Below are 20,592 nucleotides of genomic sequence, written 5' to 3'. Positions count from 1 at the left end.
AGGACAGCAGCCTAAGCCTTGAAATAGACCACGTGGCACTTGCAAGATCAGCTTTCCAAGACAGAAAACTGCATTCTGTGTGACATCATATACGTGACATATGACATCAGCAGACGTGGTAGAGGAAGCAGCACTTATCTAAGTACAGTACATAAATAAGAATCTCACAGGTACCAGAAGAGAGAAACTGTCAAAACTGGATGTGTTGTTTGGAATGGATAAAATGATGGTGGTTTCTTCATGAGTGTTAACAGAAGCAGCTGATAAGAAATGTCATACTGATTGATTTTGATATGAAAAATGTGGGGGTTCTGTTTGTTTTTAGATAGAATTATAACTACACTGACCCATTAAATTGCTATCTTTTTTTGGCTTAGGTTTTTTAGTTGCTGGTAAGTTTAGTTGCATGAGCTATGAGGAGATGGTAGTCACTGCAGGAAGTGCATAGTTCAGCATGGAAGTGAAGAGCACAAAACTCTGCTCAGTGTTCAAATATAATTAGTGAGCCTCAGAGCAGAAGCTGGTTGGAGGCTCTTGGTGCATTATGATATGCATTGACTGCAGCAGAAGAGGGAAGGACTCTTCTACTTTTTCCACAGTTAAACCCACAAATATTTGTTTATATAACCTCTAAGTTTACCAAATGCATAATGATTTACCACAACAAAATGCCATCCCTGCAGAAGGCTGTTTCTGAGACAAGCATGTCCTTACCTTCCCTCTCTTTTGCTTTGGACAGAAGTCAAAAGATGCATGACCCATACATGTGCCCTGAAGGGAGTCAGTGCATCCAAGCCAGCAGATGCATCTTGCAACTTCCAGAGGTGAGAAGCTGAGAGAGCTGAAAAACTCTTTTACTTTGTTTCCTGTACCTATTGATGATGTACTTTAAGAAATTCCTATTCTAAATCTGGGAGATGGATTACACTGCAAATGAGACACTCAGTTCCTCAGTGCAGCCAATGAGTCCCTTGCCAGGACAGACATACTGAAGTTCCCCAAGTAGTCTGTAAACCTGATGGGGGAGCTTTGTTCTGCCAGGAAATAGTGGCAGATCTTTTATGAAGACACTCATGGTGGTTAAAGGGTCTCTTACTTGAGTGTATTGCATATGAATGGGAAGTTCCACCTGAACATTAGGAAGAACTTCTTTACTGTGCAGATAACCAGGCACTGGAACAGGCTGCACAGAGAGGTTGTGGAGTCTCCCTCACTGGAGATACTTAAGAATCATCTGGACACAATCCTGTGCAATGTGCTTGAATAGGGAGGTTGGACCAGATGACTGTTGATTGAAACATTCTGTGTAATGCTGTGATATACAGATCTTCTTCTTAGCACTGAAGATGTGTACATTTTACCCTAGAAGGCATTGTGCTGTAGAGAAGAAGATAAATATTAGAGGCAAAGGAGGGTAAGACAGGGCAGGGGAGCTGAAATCAGGATAAGGAAGTGCCTCAAAACTTTGAAATTATTAAGCTGAGAAAGAAGATAAAGCTGTGCCTGCCTGTGTAATTTAGATTCATCTTTTCCTGCCTCTGAGCTGTTATTGCAGCCCTGGGAGGACAGTTTCTTGTTTTTACAAGGACATTAAATCAATCTCATAGACAATTTCTGTTTTCAAGTGATCTATCATTTGGCAAAATAATTCCATATTAAGGGATAAAGAATTTGTTGAAAGGCAAAAAAATCTGTTGCTACCAAATAAAAATCATGAATTATGGTATCATGATTAACCAGCATGCTAATGCTTCCACTGAATTCATATAATGGAAAATTTGTGATTCTGAAAGAATACTCTGCAGTGCTGGGCTGAGTACAGCTGGGCCATAAGTAAGGGTTGTGGTATAAAATGAGCTCTTCATACTGCAGCTGCTGCTACGATCTTCCGAACATGAGTGCATGGTACGGAGCAGTGCTGTTTGACTCCATGGCCCAGCTCCAGTGAAGGAACTGAAGGCAGCCCAGATGAGTCTCACCAGTTTATGTTGGTGAGACTCATCTGATAGAGGTGAACTGCTTTGCTGTACCTCTGACTGCCAGAGCTTGTACTGGTTCCCCTAGTCTGTGCTGCTGTGGTGTCCCAGTTCCCTTGGAGCTGGTTTGAGTACCCACAGCCCTCCCCTGAGTCAAGGGCACACAAAGCAGTCACTGAAGTTGTTTTTAGGTAAAGTCAGCCTGCCATTTTGATGAATGGTTTTAATCACATGGTAACTTTATCAGCATTAAACACTTAAGAAAATTCTACTGCTCAGTAATTCCTGGCTAGTCAATTAGTTTACATCTCATGTTTCAGATCAATATAGTAAAACAATGCTGAAAGGGGTTTGTAACATGGATTTAATAGAAGTTACTTAACAGGCATTTCTGCAGATTAGTTTATGTCACCACTGGCAGACCCAAGATCTAAGTGCACATAATTGTAGTTCCAATAGAAAAGAATCCTTCAGTGTAAACAATGTGGGTCATTAGAGCTTCCTAGCGTTTAATTATCACTAATTAGTAACTAAGTGAGGTAACATGCACCAGACTCTTAATACATTCTTTGTGGTGAAGGCTAGGTCTGCCTGTGTTGTGGAGAGAAAATGGGCTGGAAGGCAGAGGCAGTAGGTCATCTTGGTTGAGACTGAGCTAAGTATGCAGCTGTTTTTTATTAGTAAAATCAGCATTACAGCCTTGCTGAAATAACGTCTGATGTTGAACTGTCACTGCACACAGGGCACGGGGGGATCCTTTGGCATTGATAATGAGGAGTATGAAGCGATGCCTGTGGAGGTGAAGCTCCTACCCCGCAAACTCCGCTTCTTCTGTGATCCCAGAATGAGAGAGCAGCTGCTGCAGGCAGTGGTACAGTGAGAGCTCATGGCAGAGGGGCCAGTGTTCACCAGTCTTACCAGGGTCTCTTCAAGGCACATGAGACCTAACTAACCTGATTAACCCCACTAGACTAATAAGCCTTTTGGCTATTTTTATGTGCCAGGTACTTCCGTTGGAAGTGTATGATTTGACTGGTCTCAAAGGGGTTCAAAATGCAAATGAAAATTCTGAAAAATGCATGTTAATTTGATGGCATCTTTTTCCACCCTCCCCTAAGAAGTCATCATTTACAGCACTACAGGCTGAGTGCTGTGTGCCAGATGCTACTGCTGTAATGCAATTGTATATTAAAGTAAAATTTAAGCGTACTTGTCCTTGTGTTCTAAGAGTTTAGGTTTACTTTACCCATGTAAAAATCTTGCAAAGCCTGGTATCCTGGGAAAAAATATTTGGGGGGAATAATGCTAAGGAATTCTATGAAACATTGGAATTGCCACATTAAAACAGATGGTTGGTTATCTACTCTGTCACAAAATAAACTGGAGGTTGGTGATACAAAGCTTTGGAGCAAGTTTAAATCCCCGTATGTATCTTGATAATATATTTATGTTCATTTTTTTCATCTTGCCAGATTCAACAGCACAGAGTTCCAGTAATTATATAGTAGAAATGTATTCCTTTGATCAATTTAGGTATATTGCACAGAAGCAAATTGGAAAACATCACTGACCCAAAGCTGTATGAAGTACATTTGGAAAGACTCTTTAACCACCTGAGGTTTTTTTTTTTTTTGTAAATATTCCTTTTATTCCTGCAGTAGTATAATGCCAGTAAGGATATCCAAATAAAGTTTATTTATTGTGTCTGATTGCTCTTCTCTAATGTAAACAGTGCCCACCACTCCATATGCAACCTCCATCCACTTGAGCCTCAGTACCATAATTAGTTTTGTTGCTTTTATGAGCTTTTGTTTATAGCTTTAATTGCTGAAAGGAGGTATTACTGACTTAGGCAAGCTTATCTGTTACCCTTTTTCTAACTTAGAAATTCACATGATTCTGCCTTGCTTACTGGAAGAAAATTATCCTTATTTTTCTGATGTGATTGTCTGTAGTCAATGTGTTATGCTGTGGTCTAGTCTAAGTTCACTTGTTGACTCTCTGCTGTAATTAAAGTACAGATCCAAGTGAGTTGGCTTCCAGCAGCTCTGTCAAGGACTGAATCCTGGCAGCCTATGCTCCAACAGCATCCTCTGCTGGAGACATGCCTTGAAAGAAGAAGCAGGGTTGGGTTTCTGCATGATGCTGAACCCAAGCTGAATGTTCTTCCCTGGACTACACTATAGAGACACAAATTAGCTAAACTGGGTGATCTTTAAAGTCCCTTCCAGCTCTGGCTGTTCTGTAACTCTTTGAGTGAGACTGAAGGGAATAGAAGCCTGCTGGTTCCTTTTCATAGTTGTGCTGGTGATGGGACCTGGTTTGTGCTGTCTTTTGGTTTGCAGTAACGAAGAGTGCTCAGTGGAGCCCTGGGTCACTCTCCAAGGAACATGGTGGTTGTGCTTTGCTCTTTTTGCTTGCCACAGAGACACCTGGAACATTGCTCTGCAGCCCCTGGCTCATTCAGAGTCAAGGACAGTTCTCACCACTGGAGTTTTCCCTCAAGTTGACGTTTCTGTAATAAAATCAGCAATATGTTTTTTCTCCAGTGGCAGGAAAGACAAGGCAACAGCCATTTCAAAAAGGTAAGCTTTAATTGTATTAAAAAATACCCATGTTTTTAGTAAGCAGTTTCTCTACAGAGCCACAGGCCTATGGGAGCAACCACACATCTGCAAGATGCAAACAACATCAGAGCTGTTAGAATTACACCCAGCCTGCTGCAGGGGTGAGATGGTGAGAACTGGCTCCTTGTTCATCTGTACCATTTTACAGGGAAAATCACTAGTTCTCTTCCATAGCTCCCATTGCAATATGATTCCTTGATTGAGGGTAACCAAGAGATCCCTTCAGAATTGGTATTGCTGATGCTGTTCTGATGTTGAAGTGCCAAGGATCATCTGAGACATAGGCTGGTATTTAAATATTCATATCAGCATAAGTTGAGTAGCTTGTACAAATACCATTCAAGTAGTTTTTCTCCCTCCTCTGCAGTTCAGAGTTCTTCCAGTATAGGGTAATTCTAGACACCTCTGAATTGCAACGTTCAGAAGGGAGGTGTGAGACAGACACAAGATAAAATAGGCAGGGGCTGAACCCATTATCTGAAGTGCTGGGGAAAGGACTCAGTTCTCATGTTTCTGTCTGACAGCAACACAAAAATCTTCCTTTGTAAAACTCCCAAGACAGGAAGGAGAAGTAGAATCCTAGGTCCCACTCATGAAAACACTTATCCTGGCTCCAACTTACAATCCATTTTAGAAGGGCTTAAAATACTGTAACATAAATAAAAAGGAGGGATAACAATCTAATGATGGACCAGCTCAAGGCACCTGTTTATTTTGACCACATTTAAACATTCCCATTTGAATCACATATTGCATTAACCAAGATCTAAAATCCTGGTTCATAGGCATTTAGTACCCTCAGTTTCAGACAGATCACACTGTTAAGTCAATACATTCCAGTCCCTTGTAAAAGACATTTATGTTGTCCTTTCTCATAATCACTACACTACTGGTTTTGGGAAGGTGGGAAGAAGACAGCAACTAACTTAGAAGAAATGACTAGGATGAGAGTTTGGGTTAGTGTGCATGCTTTTTACCTAGAATTCTGCTTTAGGGGGTAGAGTGCTCTTGCCCTGCTATTCCAGGAGCCAGTGTCTTTCCACCTCCCTGAGCAAAGCATGCCTGTCCCTTGCACAGTCTGTGGCCAGGAGGGCCACAGCTACTCTCAGCCTTTTGCTTGTTAACTCTGACAGGTGTTAAATGGTTATCACCATAACCCTGCTTTACCGAATAACCTGTACAGGGAGCTACTTCCTCTTGAAAAGGTGATGGAACTCTCTTCTGCCCAAAAGGATGGTGAACAGGCAAGCTCAGCTCCTGTGACAGTCGTGACCACTGGCTCTAAGATCACTGCAATAAGTACCTCATGTATGCCGGGAAAAAAGGCAGTGGCATGTCTGTAAGACAGATCTGAGTTCTGATTCCATAAAGTGCCTTTCTCCTAGTATCCATTATAGTTCTTTATTGGCTCTATGGAGCTTGGCCTTTGCAGTGAGAAGACTTTTGGATGATTTAAATGCCTGGCATGGTGGTGCTTGTTCGGATTGAAAACCAAGCTTTTATATCTCTCATAAGCTTTACCCTTCAATGCAGATAGTACAAGTAGTAATAATTCATTGCTTGATTATACATTTCTAGTGCAGCTTGAGTTAAGATGCAGTTAGGAAGCTCTTGTTCTCTTGCTTCAAGTCAAGCAAGTACAAGCTGAGAACATGCACTGGCTATCCAACAATTTCAGTTTTGGAGAATACACAGGGGCACAGCATAGACCTGGTTACTGAACCACCATTCAAACCTGGGCTCTGATCACAGCAACTGACCAGAGGCATTACACCCAAGAAACTGAAGGCACCACTGTAAAGGCAAAGGGAGAAGACAAATCAGCAATATCTATCTTATGCCACATTTTCATCCCTCTTTTGATTCAAAACATACCCAGTAGATGTCTCCCAGCTGCTACTATGCAACAAACACCAACTGAGTGCCCAGGAGGGGATTTTGAATATCTGTACATAACTGTTTTACCTTGAATTATGGTATCTTCTGGGAAGATAAGACTCAGTTAAACTGGTTCCACAGAACAGTCCTTCATGTCCCAAGCTATAACAATTTGTTTCTGTTATGTACCCATTACCCATTTCTTGAGAACCTTCCACATGTGACAAAAATAAAAGCACAATCTTTTAGAAAAGGAGTTCAGGTGAAAGCACTTTTGCAGCTAATCAAATAAGGAAGGGTTAGGAGAGAAAAGTCTTCTTGTTCTGTCTTCTGTTGAACAACTTCCTGACTTTCTGTAGCAGTTGTCTGCCAAGAGAGCCTTGATAGAGAAGCAAAATTACAAGGAAGACAAAATTACAAGGAAGAACAATATAGGCCGCAGCCATCCACAGGATGTAGCACACGGATGCTGCTGCAGCAATCTGTTTGCTTTGATGCTTCTGCACCCATACTACTGCTAACAACTGAGGACCTGATTTCTGGAAAGCAGAGGTTTAGTAAATGTCAAATAGGAATTTCAGGAGTTTCTGCTCAGTGGGCCATGTCAGTGCAATCTACTAGATGTCATGTTTCAACAGTTTGTAAACAACAGTGCTCTAATGCAGGGTGTTAGAAAGCCTCTGACTGCAGTGACTGTAAAATTTCAACATTAAATCAAAGGTTTGTTTCTGTTTAGTTTAGCAAAAGAACTACTGACAAAGAAAATAGAAAGTCATTAACAACTGATTACAGCTAAACTTCAAGCTGTATGTAGCAAACCTTCAAGAAAGTGAGAGGAGAAATTTCTTGTGACTAGTTTCAGTTTTTCTTTTGATGTCTGCAGAAGTGACAGCAATACAAGGGCAGCTCAGCTGTACTTCCTCAGGGATCATCACTGCAGGCAGCATGTTAAAACTGAAGTGGAAGTTAGAGAAAAAAAGTGTGGATGTTGTGGGCCATTTTTATACTTTAGGTGTCAATTTAAAAACAAAGCCATTTCTTAAGGAAAAGAGACTGGTCTTTCCATTAAATGATACTCAGCTGTTTTTACCTCTTTCTCTATTTTTTTCCCCAGCCTTCTAAGGATGATGTTACAGTTGTTGTGAGCAATTTATAGTACGAACAACAGCATATTTTCTTCTGTACAAAAACATCCCAAAGCCTTGAAAAAGCAGCTAGGGGAGTGACTGCTCAGAGACAGGCAAATTGCAGGAACAACCGCCTCCTCCTTTCCAGAGGAAGACAATCCACAGAGGGTGTGCTTGGAGAACATTTGCTTCACTTGTTTCAAAAAGGTGCTCACCTGCTTTAGAGTGGTTCAGGCTCTGTCTCATCCTATAAAATGCTAGGACAAATGGATACATCAGCTACAGTTTGCATTCCTACAGTGCACAGAAAGCCTTCAAGGGTGCTGAAATCTGTAATGATAGAAGCAGCAAAAAATCAGCTATAGCCACAGTTCAGGAAGAACAGTCAGCTCAAAGCTGATGTTGCTACTGGCTGAAGGATTTGGAGCAAAGCTGTATGTCACACATAGAACCCACAGTAGCATTCTTGGATTTTTTATGGCAAAGGAATTACTCTTTACTGGGATAGCCTTCTTGGAGGTAATGACTAGTCCTTCAGGAACTGAATCCTGTTCTTTCAACAGCATAAGAAAACATCTGTTTCATCTGGTTCTACAGCTCTGCCCAGAAAATAAGACAGACTTGCTTTTAAACATTGCTCCTAGCAGCCGTGCCAGGTAATACCAAACTCCAAGGGAACCTCCTGCAAGCTTCAGTTGTTCCAGCTGAAAGGCCTGTTCTCTGTCTCACACAGAAAGCTAGGGATAGCAGAGGGCAGTGCTGAAGGCTCAACAAAAGGAGGATTAGCAGTGTTAAAGCAAAGGAGCAACAAGTCCCATCAGCTACAAAGGAAGAGCTAGTGACAGTTAAAGCATTCTTATTCTACCCCTCCAGCCCAGCACCATCTGAGCTGAGGCTGGACAACAAAGTGACTGCAAAGTGGCTCAGTGGTGTTGGTCCCTGGTAAATGGGAGACCATCTTGCTGGTTTGAAGATTTTAAACCAAAGCAGCAGGTATGATGCAACTAAAAGCCAAAGGTGGTGGTGGGATGGATTGAGGAGAGAGGGTGCTCTTCTCCAGCTATGAGATAGGTAGGTGCAGTGTCTGCCAGTTTAGAGCACCTCAGATGCTGGAAGTGAAACCGTGCTGCTCCAGTAAGCAAAGTCAGAAGATCCTGTAGCATCCCCGATCCCAAACTTGCTTCTGCCATTTACAAGGAAGGGTGACTTGACTCCAGTTCACCTTAAAGTTGGGTGAGGAATGTTTAAAGGAGTCCTGGTTCTTTTCATTGGTTTAACTGTCCTCACCAATAAACTTGGTAGGAGCTATTTATGAGATTGGGCCATTAACAGCTTGTGCTAAAGCCCTCTTCAGTCCCCAGGTGGAAGGGGGAGTTGATTTTCCAGCCAAGTCTGAAAGCTCAGCTATAGCATTTCACATTGGTTGTCATCAAACAAAGTGCTTTCCTGAAGTCTTCAGCCCTCAGGTATCCAGGCTAGGCCAAAACCTAGCAATCACTGGCAACAGTGAGGTTTGGTGCAAAGGTGCCACTGGTCCTAGCTAGACAAAACAAAAAAACACGAAAGGGAAAGGGAGACAAAACCAAAAAGAACCTTAGAGCAGGTACTCACTGGGAAGTTGAGTGTGAGAAAATAAAATCACATTTTGTTTTAAAATTATAAATACTTTCCATATAAAGTTATTAAATAACTTTGGCTATGGTGAGTTCCAGTGATCCTCCTAAGCAATGTCCAGTTGTCTTTAAAAAGTGATCTTTGCTCCCCATCTCTCTTGCCCTTGGTTTAAGTGCAGCAGGGGTTGTCAATGACTAGCATAACATCAATGCCATACACTTCCAGGAGGTCCATAAGGAAGCTTCGATCCCCTTGGGGATCCAGGCCCATGCCTCGTGCGTGGTCAGCTGTCAGTGTCTTGTCCTGGCTGGCTGACACCTCCATCAGCGTCTGGAATATGCGGTTGTTCTGCTCCATGAAAAACCTGTAGGGTAAAGTCAGCAAAAGGGATTGCACACACTCCAAAAAGACAGTGTATTCACCAAACAGGCAGCAGAGCCCCAGAACTGCATTGAGCTCCCTTCAGCCAGAGATCCCACCTTGTTAGGTGGCGCTGTAGTGCTTTTCCATTCTCTCTATGGTGACCCAGAATAAACAAAGATAAAGCAGGAACTGTTAATTGACAGTGGTGCTCCCGTCTGTGGGTGGCATTTCCCTCAGAAGGAGCCACGTTATCAGCTAAAGTGTGATCTGTGGTCACCAAGCAGGTACATCACACCTACAGCTCCCGTAATGTAAAGGAGGAAACAGTGTTGTCACCCATCTGATAAGCCAGTGGGTAAATAAATTCTCCATTACTGGTGCAGAATGCACTAGTGAGAGCTACTTCTTACCTGTGGCTTTCCTAGAAACATGCAAAGCTATTTTGAAAGAGCTCTGGCTACACCTGTGAAGCTCAACAATCAGAGCTCTGCCCCCACAGCCCTTCACACAGTTTCATTCCATTACTTCTAACCTGCTGCAGAGTGTGAATAGCAACAGGCAGAGCAGGGCTTCAGAGGTGGTGGGCATGTGGTTTTTATCTAATTCTGTACCTCCCACTCTACACCCCATTCTGGTTCCTCTGTTTGCCATGTATGAAGTCAGCCACATCAGTGGGCCAGTCCTTCACATGCAGGTCTGATCTCCACACTACCAACCCCCAGCACAGTACAGTGCCTGCTTTCCATGAACATTGTCCTTTCCAGAGCCAAATGTTCTGGCAATAGTGCTTATGTTTGTGAGGGCATCCTTACATCTCTGATTGTGTTTTTAAAATTCACTTCTCCCTTCTGGCACATAAGCAACCCCAGTGGATACTACATTTTGGCTTCTCAAAATGAAAGGAAGGTGATCTGCAGAAGAGCCAGTCTGTTTCTGGAACCCTAGAGGAAGAAAGCTAACTATGGAATTCTGTCAATCATGCTGTTTCATAACATGCCAAACAGTGCAACATAAAATCAGTGCAAGAGGCTCCCTAAAACTAGCAGTGTCCAACTAAGTATTAGAGGTAGCTACTCACAAGATAAAAAGGTCCTCTTCACAGGAGCTGCAATCCTCACCCACTTCTTGAGAATACATTAACATCTGCCTGAGAGAAGGGACACAAGTTAATTGCACATACCTACAGTGAACCTCAAAGCTTTATGAGACGACCAGAATCTTCAAGAGATGAGCTGAACCAGTGGCATATTTTGAAAATACTACAAGGAGGAAAGTACAAAGGAGCAGTGTCCTCTTTATTCCACATCTCCTGTCAGGAGCACCCAGACGTTTGTGATTACCTTTGGTCATTGAGCCGTCTGTACTTCTCCTTGTCAGCATTGTTAATTTTCAGGAGTGGTTGTAGATGTTCGTGATGCGTCTTCACATTCTGGTTGTCCACGTAGACATCATAGAGATCCCGTTTCTGCTCAAAGATCTTTTCTGTTGTACCTGCCAAAACCAGAGAAGATTTTCAGAGCAGCATGTTGCTTTCCCAGCAGACCAACTGTTCTCTCCTGCTTGCATAGTTAGTCATTCCATGCACAACCTATTTCTCATCAGCTCTATTCCACAGTCTGGTGTCTCAAGACATTTTGCAGCCTGAAGCTAAAAACATCACGCCTAATCCATCATACTTACAGGCCACGTATGATACTTCTGTCTCCAGCATTTCTATGTCTGCCACATTCACATAGAAGAATGGTTTGGACTCTGGGACAGTTCCTCCAAGACCAGGCAGAGAAACATTTGCAAGGCAACAGCAGCAATACACTGCGGACAAGAGAAGTACATCCTGAGATGCTTTTGGTTTCCCTCAAGGCACTCTGAACCCCAATTGCCCAGTTCTCCCACAGACCTCTAGGAAAACAACAGTCAGAGTTCTGAAATGCCCTTGAACAGCAGAACTTCTCAAGTGATGACATCTTGTTCTGCATAGGAAATAATCAGTTCTCCCATAGGAATCCCACCTTCTAGAATCCACAAATTCAGTCAGTGCTCTCATTGTCCTGTGCTGACAGGAACTGAGTTTGACAGTGCCAGATGTGTCCTTACTCGCGAGGCCTGAAGAAAAGCATTTGGTAGGAAATGTGTAAATGCAGACTGAGCGGTGTCTTCACGAGGCATGGTCACAATGGATTCTGAAGCCCTGCATGACGTCTGTCCCCTCAGTACTCGCAGGCAATTTCTGCAATGCTTCAGCCTACTAGATCAGAGTTCTGCAGTGTCCCTGGAAACATACCTCTATAGCAGACAACTCCAACTGGGGGTGGTGAAAATATCAGTATGCGCTTGCGCAGCAGGGCAAACTTCCAGAGGACGAGGATCTGCTCACCAAAGAATTTGATGAACTGAGACATACAGCCAGCAGGGTGTGTGATCTGCAGGTGGAGCGAAAGGGAAGAAAACAGCTTAGAGGTGAAACAGGGACACATACACAGATGCTAAGTCTAAATGTGGGAGCAAGACCAGCACACAGCTTGCAACGGTCCAAGTAACAAAATCTTATCTAAGCAGCCTACAAAGCGTGGGAGTGACTGCTTACATAAAGGAGTATGAGGCACCAGCAAGGAGCAGCAGCCCTCTGCCCATTCCTGCAGGCCTCAGGCACCTGCCTCACCTTCATCTCTGGGTACATATATCTGTGGATGGAAGGCAGCCAGTGGACAGGTTGCTGAGAGCTGGGGGTGCCCTTGCTATCAGGGAGAACTCCTTTCTTGTCATCATAGAAGGCCTCTAGATGGGAGTAGTGCCCTGGCATTTCCAGCTGGTGTCTGGAAAAGAAAGGGAAAAAAGGGAGATCTGTAGTATCTCCAGACTATTTGTTTAGTGCCTTGCCCCCAGCAAACATCTGCTCTCCCAGCTGAAAGGGATCCCGGCTGCCTCAGTTGCACAGATTCATCCAGGAGGGCTGAAGAAACATCAGGACTACCAGCTCTCAGTGCAGCCAGAGAACACACACACGCTGACACAGGCAGCGAGCTGGGGTGTGCATAGCCCTGGTCCTGTTTTAAATACACTCAGGTAGGAACAGTTTTCTGCCATCACCATTTTTGCTGCTAGATCCACTCAACACAACTGAAGCACACAGCTAGCCAAGAGCACCATTACACAATTAGAAGCCTTTTGTAAACCCCTAGTAAAATGGTTTTCAGAAGGAGAAAAGGGGAACTTTGTGTTCTCTCAACTCTCCCTGTGACACTTAGGTCTGCCTACAATAACCAGGGTTTGGGTATCATTTGACTAGCCTGTTAAGGAAGGAACAGACTGCTGCTAATCAGTTCTTTGTCTCCTTCACACTGTGAACCTGTAATACTTTCTGGAGAAATAGCCAGTCAAGGAAATCACAGCAGAGCATTGTCACTGAATTCTCACTTGCCTAAAACTGCTCTCCATAGAAGGAACATTGCCTCTCTCAGGTGGGGAATGGCCAGGCTCATTCCCAAGGGAACTTACCTGACCTGGTTCTCCAGGAAGTGCATGTACCTATACAGCAGCGTGTAGGAAGGGGAGAGGATGCCCACGGACTTCATGCGGGCACCACGCTCTAACTCGCTCTCCACAGGCATGTTGGCAAAGCAGGCCAGGCCAAAACAGAGCCCCTTCCGGAAATAACTGCAGACAAAGGTTTGACAGAAGGGTCAGCGTTACAAAGAGGGAAGAAGAAGAAAGGTAACTGAGGGCTAAAATTGCTGATTTGGGAATAATTTTCTTGTGTAAGGAGCTCCCTGAAATCCCACCCTGCTAACTGAAGGGCTGTGGGCAGGCCTTGGGTGCCCCAGTCTTCTGAGTAGCAAGACAAAATATTTAAGGCAAGAGCTCCCCAGGAGTTCCCACTAAAGCCCCTACCAGCCACTTGGAAGGAAGACCAACATGATTCACCCAGTGCAGAACCCTTCCTCCAAGGAAGAAGCCTGCAGTGAATGGAGGTCTGAGTACACTACAGCTACTTGGTCATATTTTGGGTGCCAGCACATTGAAGCGCACACTGATTATCAGACTGCAAGAGTTCAGTCCACATGCCTTTAAGAAAGTAACTGTTATTCCTGACCAAAAGGAATTGTGACACTGCAGTTCATTGCAAAACATTGCTGCAATGCAACATTAGGTTAGCAGAATGCAGAAAATTCCTCTTATGTGCTTCCACTGGAGGAACTAGCAAAGAAAGTGAGCAAGACCTGTTTATAACAACATTTAAAGGAACCAAAAGCTCTGTCAGAGTTAAGAACATTTTTCTAAGTTCTCTTCCTAAAAAATCCTTCCCATTTCAGTTCTGCCATTCCTTGCCCTTCATCCTAGGCCTCTGCTGACAGTCTCAATAGTGGCAGTGCACATCATTTGCCCAGTACACATAAAAATTTGCCACCAGTGAGAAGCTGGCCTGCCCCAGTTGGTCTCCACAGGCAAAGCAGTCATACAGCAGATCCCTGCAGCTAGCTCTTACTTAACATGATACTGAAAGTGTCTGAAAAGTATCTTTGGCACAGGTAGAAACAGCTCAACAAGCCTTCTGCAGGACCCTAGCTTCCTAGAAGGTATTTTTCTTGCATGTTCTGAATTAAGAGCTGGTGGTGTAGATGCACAGCTAAGAAAGGAAGAAGTAGTATAGCTCAGATGTACTCACATGAAATCTGACTGGATTTTGTGGGACCCACTTGCCATGGATTTGAATTCCACACCTTCCAAATCTATATCTTGGGGTAAACACCATTCCACCATGTTGCCTGCAGAGAAGGAAATTAATTTGGGTAAGCTTGAATACAATACCCCTTTCTAAAATGCACATATCATCAACAGCAAGTTGTTGCTTTTCTAACCCTGGGACACCTGTTAACAGTGCCCTAAGACACCTCCTGAACTCCTAAACTGTCACAGACATTATATGACATCTCTTGCAACTGTTACTTGTTGTAGCACAACACACAGACACTGCAGGACATTTGGGGCCACTTCTGAAGCTAGTGCTATTTTGTGGATTTATCCATGATAAGCTTAATTACAGAGCAGCTACGATTTTACCTGATTGTGGATAAGCTTTGGTCTACACAAACATCCATCCCATAAGAGAGAACCAAAGGACAGATTGTTGCTCCTTAGGATGAGTTTCTGGGATAGCTCACACCACCACCAATACTGTTCTTTGCCTGTGCTTGGCAGACCTGGTCAAACAGAAACTCCTAAGGCATCATCCAAGTCATCACTTCTTCCCTGAAGTCTCTCCTATTTTCTTTAGGATAGGAGGAGTTACCTAAAGCTATATATGGAGTCTGAGGTGATCCAAGTACTGCAATGTGTTTGTGCATGCTAGAATAACCAGCAAAAAAGTACATAAATTACAAGCTAGATCAAGATCAGCAAACATCTGTCACCTGCCAACCCAGCCAGAAAGCATGCAGTTTTTCAGGGGAAAAGGCCACCTGAGGAGCCTGATCCTGGAACAGATGATATCAGAGAAGTCACAAAATGTCCCTAAAGCAAATGAAGTCCAACAAGTTTAACACAGACCAAAAAAGGGGTCACTTCTTACACTTTCCCATGACAACACTTCAGAGCCCAACCTGTTCACCTGGACATTCCCACTGCACTGAGATGTGCTCCAAATTTACCCACCGAGTTTCTGTTCTCTGTCAGTCTGCCCACAGCATTTGAAGTCATGTGGCTTAGTTTCAAAAACAAGGCAAACAAACCAAAATTCTTCAGGATAATGCAATGGCAGGTGCAGCACAAAGATGCTTCCTACTGGTTCACTCCTTTCCCTGCCCTTTGGGGTGAGCATTCCAGCAGTGCTTGCACAGACAGCATACATATGGAGGCGCCTTACACTCAGCCAAGACTCTTGGAGATATTTAAATCTGAGGCCTCATTTCTGAAGCCTGTCTTTTGTCTCATTACTCATACTGCACAAGTATATGCCTGCACAGGAATAGGGCTTAGCTACTGACATTTAAATAGGCTATTTTTCTTCTCACATAGATTCAGCAGACCTCCCCCAGCCCTGCCTGGCAAGGACTTCAAAAAACCCAACAGTGTTAGGCATGGCAACAGGAGGAGCCGTGCATCCAAGAGCCCACTCGCAGTGCACAAGCAGAGCTCTCCCGCAGAGCCGGGGAGCAGCAGCAGCCTCGTGACCCCGAGCGCAGCCCTGTGCAGTGACAGGCGGGAGCACAGAGCTCTGCTGTGCGGAGCCTCGGCCTCTGAGGCGTGTGAAAGGCTGGCAGAGAGAGCCACTGACATCATAGCAGCCTGCACGCTCCCCTGGAGGGCCTGCAGATTATATATAGATGGTGCCTTTTGTTGTTTGAGGCTTGTGTGAGCCTGTTTGGTTCGCTTTTTAAAGGCGCAAGAGCCTTCCTTGAAAGCGCGAGGAAGTCAACTCTTGAGACTGTTGCCTCATAACCATGAAACTGTGGTTAAGGCCAGATGTGCTTTTAAGCCTTGCCCCACAGAGCATCCCTTATTGGTCATGACCTGTAGATTCATGGATCGATAGGTGAGAGTGCCAGCAAGAGCCAAGGAAGATGGGCTTTGCTCAGTTCAGTCACAAACACTGTCAGGTGTCACATCCACTGCAGAGGTGTTAAAGCGGACATTGCTCCAACAATGCCTGTTCTAGCAGCAATAAGGAAAGGATGCCCTTGAAACAGATCTTTACCCTGCATGTGACCTCAAAACCAGCTCACCTATCACATAGCTATTTTTTTTTCCTGGGATCTGTCAGGAGCAACCTGCAGCTGTGCTCCTGGCTGTTCCTCACGCCACCTTGCCCTACGAGCACAGGAGCGACGTGGCAGTCGGAGAACAAACGCCGAGATTAAAAAGTAGGAAAGTCAGTCTGGTGAAACAGGAGAGCAAACAAAGGAGAGACTTCACCCAGATGCAACAGGACTGCCAGTCTGCCCGAGAAACCAGAGGAGGGAGGAGGGAACAATGTTGTAGAAAAACAGGAAGCACTGCCCTTCCCCACGGAGAAAGCAGCTCTCGTGCACACAGGAAACTTTCCAAGTGAGAGTCACCCAGCATTAGAGAGCAGACTAGTGATTCTGCTAAGAGTCAGATCTGCAGATCTGATCTCCTGGAAGCTTTCTCCCACCTTCAGGTCAGGTCTGAGCCAGCACTCATTTTCTAGTGTGCAAAGTTAAGGATGTTCTTCCTCTTTCCCTTGTATTTTCTTTCCACTGGATTTTCAAAGAAGATATTGGCACCAGCATTTGGGGTCATCACCTGTCACTCCTCACTATTAGATGTTTCCTGAGGGCTTTAGGGTCCCCAGCTGTGCAGTGCTACCATGTTGTGCCAGGACAGGAGAAGGAAAAAGTGAACCTAAACATCACACTTGCTCCATTTCCTGCACAGAAGAAATGTGGGACAGAAAACCAGAATATTTCCATGTTCACTGGTGCAAAACACGTTACTTCCCTCTCTTCTGTCCTTGTCTCTCTCTATTACTCACAGACCCTTTAAGCTAACAGACTGTGTGGGATCTCCACAAAGGTGACCTTAACAGCAGTGAAGAGAGCTCCTTCTCAAGTGCCACAAGGTTCACCATGCTGCAGGTGAGGACAGCACGGATTCACAAGCTGCCTCTGGCTCTTAAGTCAGTCACTCACATGAGCACTGACAGTCACAGGGACACTTGGAACTGTAACAGTGACCTGGCAACCCCATAAGCTACCTTTGGAAACTCATCACATGCAACTGCTGTACACTAAGCTCTTCTGCTTCAAGCCCTTCTAAACTCTGGAGGGAAGTTGTTACGTTCTTTATTAGCATGGTGACCATTTCATGCTTCCACAGTAAAACCTCTCTTGCCCATCTACTTCCCTGTATTTGGGCAGACACTACCTGGCATAACCACCTGCACAGCCACCACCAGAAATTCAGCTGCTCCTGTGCCTCAGCAAGCTGCCAAAGGAGGTCAGCCATGCTTTTCCTGGGCAGGATCAAGCAGGTTTCCAGCTCAGACACTAACTGGATGATTTCCTTTAAGACATACACAAGGACCAGCTACCCTTACAAAGACTACAGAAGTCCCTTACACTATCTGATGTGGTTTACCAGTAATTCCTGTATTCTCTTTTTGATCTTAGCAAGTTCACACCACTGCAACTTCAGGATGTTTTTCCAAGTCCACACCCTCCACAGGGCACTTTGCTCTCCAGCTGTAAAGCTGACATTTGCTGGTATATTGCTCACAGTTCTATGATCCATGCTGGCTAGCAGCAGGAGGCTGAATCTTCCTGGACTTGACAGACTACTCCAAGGCTGATGACACCCAGCATTAACTGCACATCAGATGTGAGAAGAGCTGTTGCCCAACTTTCCCTGGACTTCATTCAAAGCAACAGCTGGTTCAGAAAAACTCCTGAGAAAGCTCAGCTTTCTGCCAACTCTCAAGAAAATCTCACCATTTCATAGAAGGCATATGCTGTTGGATTGAAAGGCAACCTGCTGTTGCTGCAGTCACCCAGTCTCTCTCATGTTTTGGATACTTAGGAGAAACACCTCCATTTTCCATCTCCTGGTGGAAAGATAACATCCAATCTTATTACAGATTTTTATGAGTGAATGACCTCTAGACTGAAGACACTTCCCTCTGGTGTAGTATGAAAGGGTAACATCTCAAAATCCTTGGGTGTTTTGGGACACAGCAGCCATGCTGTCTGACAGTGGGCATTGCTGACACCACATCACTCCAGCAGCTACGTCCTGTTCTGTACTTCCTTAGGATTTTCAGTTCAAGACTGGCATTCAGTCTTCACTACCAAGGCACTCTTGTGAGCAGGATGTCAGGTACTTTCCCCTCCCACTGAAGAACTAACCTCACTGTGCTTTACAGACTCCTGTCTCTACTGCTTTTGCTGTGGATTTGCTATGGCAGTGCCTGTCTAGAGAAGAAAGAGGAGCTCAGTCTCACACCTGGATGTAAATGGGCTCCTGAAGTTCTCTCTTGCCTTTGAACCCCAGGTTAGTGCCTGGCAGCCAAAAGACCCAACAATGTGTCTCAGGACATCTGACCCCTCTGCACAGTAGTACCTGTGTTCGCAGCTGCAAGGCAGGTGCTAACTTCCTATCTGTGTTCTAACATCCTGGTTGGTGGATACTGTGGGAGCAGTGGGACTAGGAAAACAAAGTTAAGACATTTTCTGAAACGCTGACTTACAGGTTTGAAATTAATAACCTCTGTCAGTACAGCACACTCCAACAACACTAAGAGAGATGGATATGGCAGTGAGAAGTAGAAAATAAATTCCCCTCCCCCTCTCCTCTGTCCTCCTGGATCGCAGCACTCCTTTAAAGCACTAAGTCCCAGAGATCCCACAGAGGCCAGCCTCTAAACACACTGGTCACGAAGAAACATGCAGCTGAGCTGCTGCTGCTGGTGATCATGCCCTGCGAGCCTGCCGGATTTACACCTGCCACAAACACCATCCATCACCGATAGCTGCGGGCAGGCCTTCGCCACTCCACGGAGACAGAAGGATGCTCTCAAGATGCTGCTAACAGGTTGGTGCCCTCCAGGCAGCGCTGGGCAAAGGCTCGGCCTAAATCTGTGCGGGGCACAGGGGATGCCTCAGCGCCGTCCACAAACTCCCTGTGCCGTGGAGATACAACCATCCCTCTCCTCCGAGCGGCACCAGACGCGGCTCCTTCCTCCCGCCAGAACTTCTCGGCGCGATGGAGACCAAAAGCAATCCCCTTGTGCTCCGTTTTCGGCAAACGCCCACGGCCCCCGGTCCCGACACCGGCAGCCGTGCGGTGAAGCCGCGGTCCCCGGTGGGGGCAGAGGGCAGCCCGGCTCCCGCCGGCGCTCAGCACGGGGTCCGGCCACGCTGCCCCAGCGCGGCGGGAGGAGCGGTCCCCGGGAAGCGGGATGCGGAGGGAGCGCTCCCCAAGGGAAACACAGTCTCGGCCGCATCCATCTTAGTCCAGCGGCACCGGGAGCCCCAGGCCCGGCCCCCGCGCCCCGGCCCGCCCGTTCCCGGTGCCGCTCACCCGTGCGGGGGTCGAAGGTGACCACGAAGACGGCCACGATCTGGTCCTCCTCCGCCTCGGCCCGCTGCGGCCCCGCCGCCTCCGCCGGCCCCTCGCCGTCCCACGGAGCCGCGCTCCAGCCGCCGCCGAGCCGCCGCCCGCCGCTGCCGCTGCTGCCCGGCTCGGCCGCGGGCGGCGGCGCCGACACGGCGGGGCCCTCGGCCCAGAACAGCAGCGGCGCCTCGTCCGAGCGCTCCACCATGGCCGGGCCGGGCCGAGCGGAGCCGAGCCGAGCCGAGGCGGGCCGAGCCGAGATGAACCGAGCCGAGCCGAGATGAAGCGAGCCGAGCGAGGCAGAGATGAGCCAAGCCAATCCGAGCCGGGCCGAGCGGAGCCGCACCCCCCGCGCCGCACCGGCGGGGGGCGGGAAGCGAGGGGCGGGAGCACGGGAGTGTCACCGGCGGGGCGGGGCTGGGGCCGCGGGGCAGCCGGGGGAGATCCCGGCTCGGAGCTCTCCGGTGCCGGCTACTGGAGGAGCCCGGGGGCTGGGGGCAGTCCGCCTGCCCGTGCTTCACCTCCTCCCTCCGGGTAGAGCCAGCTGCCCGCCTTCTGTCCCCCCCAGGCTGTGACAGCAACGCCGAGCAGGTCCCTCCCCCAGCCCCGTTAAAGCCTTCCTGCTGGGAAAGCCACGGGAACTGGGCACAGCAACGCGGGCAGGCTCGCACCCCCTCAAATGGCTGTGGTGGAAGCTGCGAGCCACAAATCTGAAGGGATACTGATCCAGTGTATAGTGGTATGTGTACATATATATATATATATGTATATATGTGTACATATGTGCTACAGAAGGATGTGAAACAGCTTTGGGCGGAACAAGCAGATTGAAAGATGGGGGCAGAAGCATGACCAAGGCATCTACAGTCAGCCAACTTTTTGTAATTACCGTCCTCCTTATGCCACCACCAATGTCATTAAGTGTCACTAGGATTAACTTGG

The 20,592-nt window shown here is 46.3% G+C and overlaps 2 protein-coding genes across 3 annotated transcripts in view; one reads left to right on the top strand and one right to left on the bottom strand.

Moving 5' to 3' along the window:
- Positions 1 to 3,376, top strand: part of AGK (acylglycerol kinase) — a 35,521-nt gene extending 32,145 nt beyond the window's left edge. The window contains exons 14-15 of the mRNA XM_059845938.1: positions 740 to 824; positions 2,719 to 3,376. Of these exons, the coding sequence (XP_059701921.1) occupies positions 740 to 824; positions 2,719 to 2,856 (223 nt within the window). The 3' untranslated portion in view covers positions 2,857 to 3,376. The remainder of the gene's footprint in view (positions 1 to 739; positions 825 to 2,718) is intronic.
- A 1,175-nt stretch (positions 3,377 to 4,551) lies between these two features.
- DENND11 (DENN domain containing 11) lies at positions 4,552 to 20,000 on the bottom strand. Of its 2 annotated transcripts, XR_009486446.1 has the most exons (10): positions 19,618 to 20,000; positions 14,249 to 14,348; positions 13,081 to 13,239; positions 12,245 to 12,398; positions 11,867 to 12,005; positions 11,266 to 11,397; positions 10,926 to 11,076; positions 10,664 to 10,732; positions 7,824 to 9,586; positions 4,552 to 6,860 (listed from the first exon to the last, which is right to left on the bottom strand). XR_009486446.1 is itself a non-coding variant. In XM_059845937.1 (9 exons), the coding sequence occupies exons 1-9, from the start codon at positions 19,856 to 19,858 to the stop codon at positions 9,391 to 9,393; spliced, it is 1,341 nt and encodes a 446-aa protein (XP_059701920.1). In that variant the 5' UTR covers positions 19,859 to 20,000; the 3' UTR covers positions 4,552 to 9,390. The 2 variants fall into 2 exon arrangements, 1 of the variants encoding a protein (XP_059701920.1); XM_059845937.1 differs by having other exon boundaries at positions 4,552 to 9,586.
- Between the last annotated feature and the right edge of the window lie 592 nt (positions 20,001 to 20,592).

The sequence above is a fragment of the Haemorhous mexicanus genome, chromosome 5, assembly GCF_027477595.1.
Source record: "Haemorhous mexicanus isolate bHaeMex1 chromosome 5, bHaeMex1.pri, whole genome shotgun sequence".
NCBI classification, from domain to species: domain Eukaryota; kingdom Metazoa; phylum Chordata; class Aves; order Passeriformes; family Fringillidae; genus Haemorhous; species Haemorhous mexicanus.
Note: the sequence above shows the minus strand (reverse complement) of the source record. Positions and strands in the feature narration are given on the sequence as shown.

Coding starts and splice junctions, on each gene's coding strand:
- DENND11 (XM_059845937.1), bottom strand. CDS start 19,858: ATGGTGGAGCGCTCGGACGAGGCGCCGCTGCTGTTCTGGGCCGAGGGC. Junction 12,399..13,080: donor TTCCTGGAGAACCAGGTCAG/GTAAGTTCCCTT, acceptor TTTCTTTTCCAG/ACACCAGCTGGAAATGCCAG. Junction 10,733..10,925: donor AGACGGCTCAATGACCAAAG/GTAATCACAAAC, acceptor CCCTTCTCTCAG/GCAGATGTTAATGTATTCTC.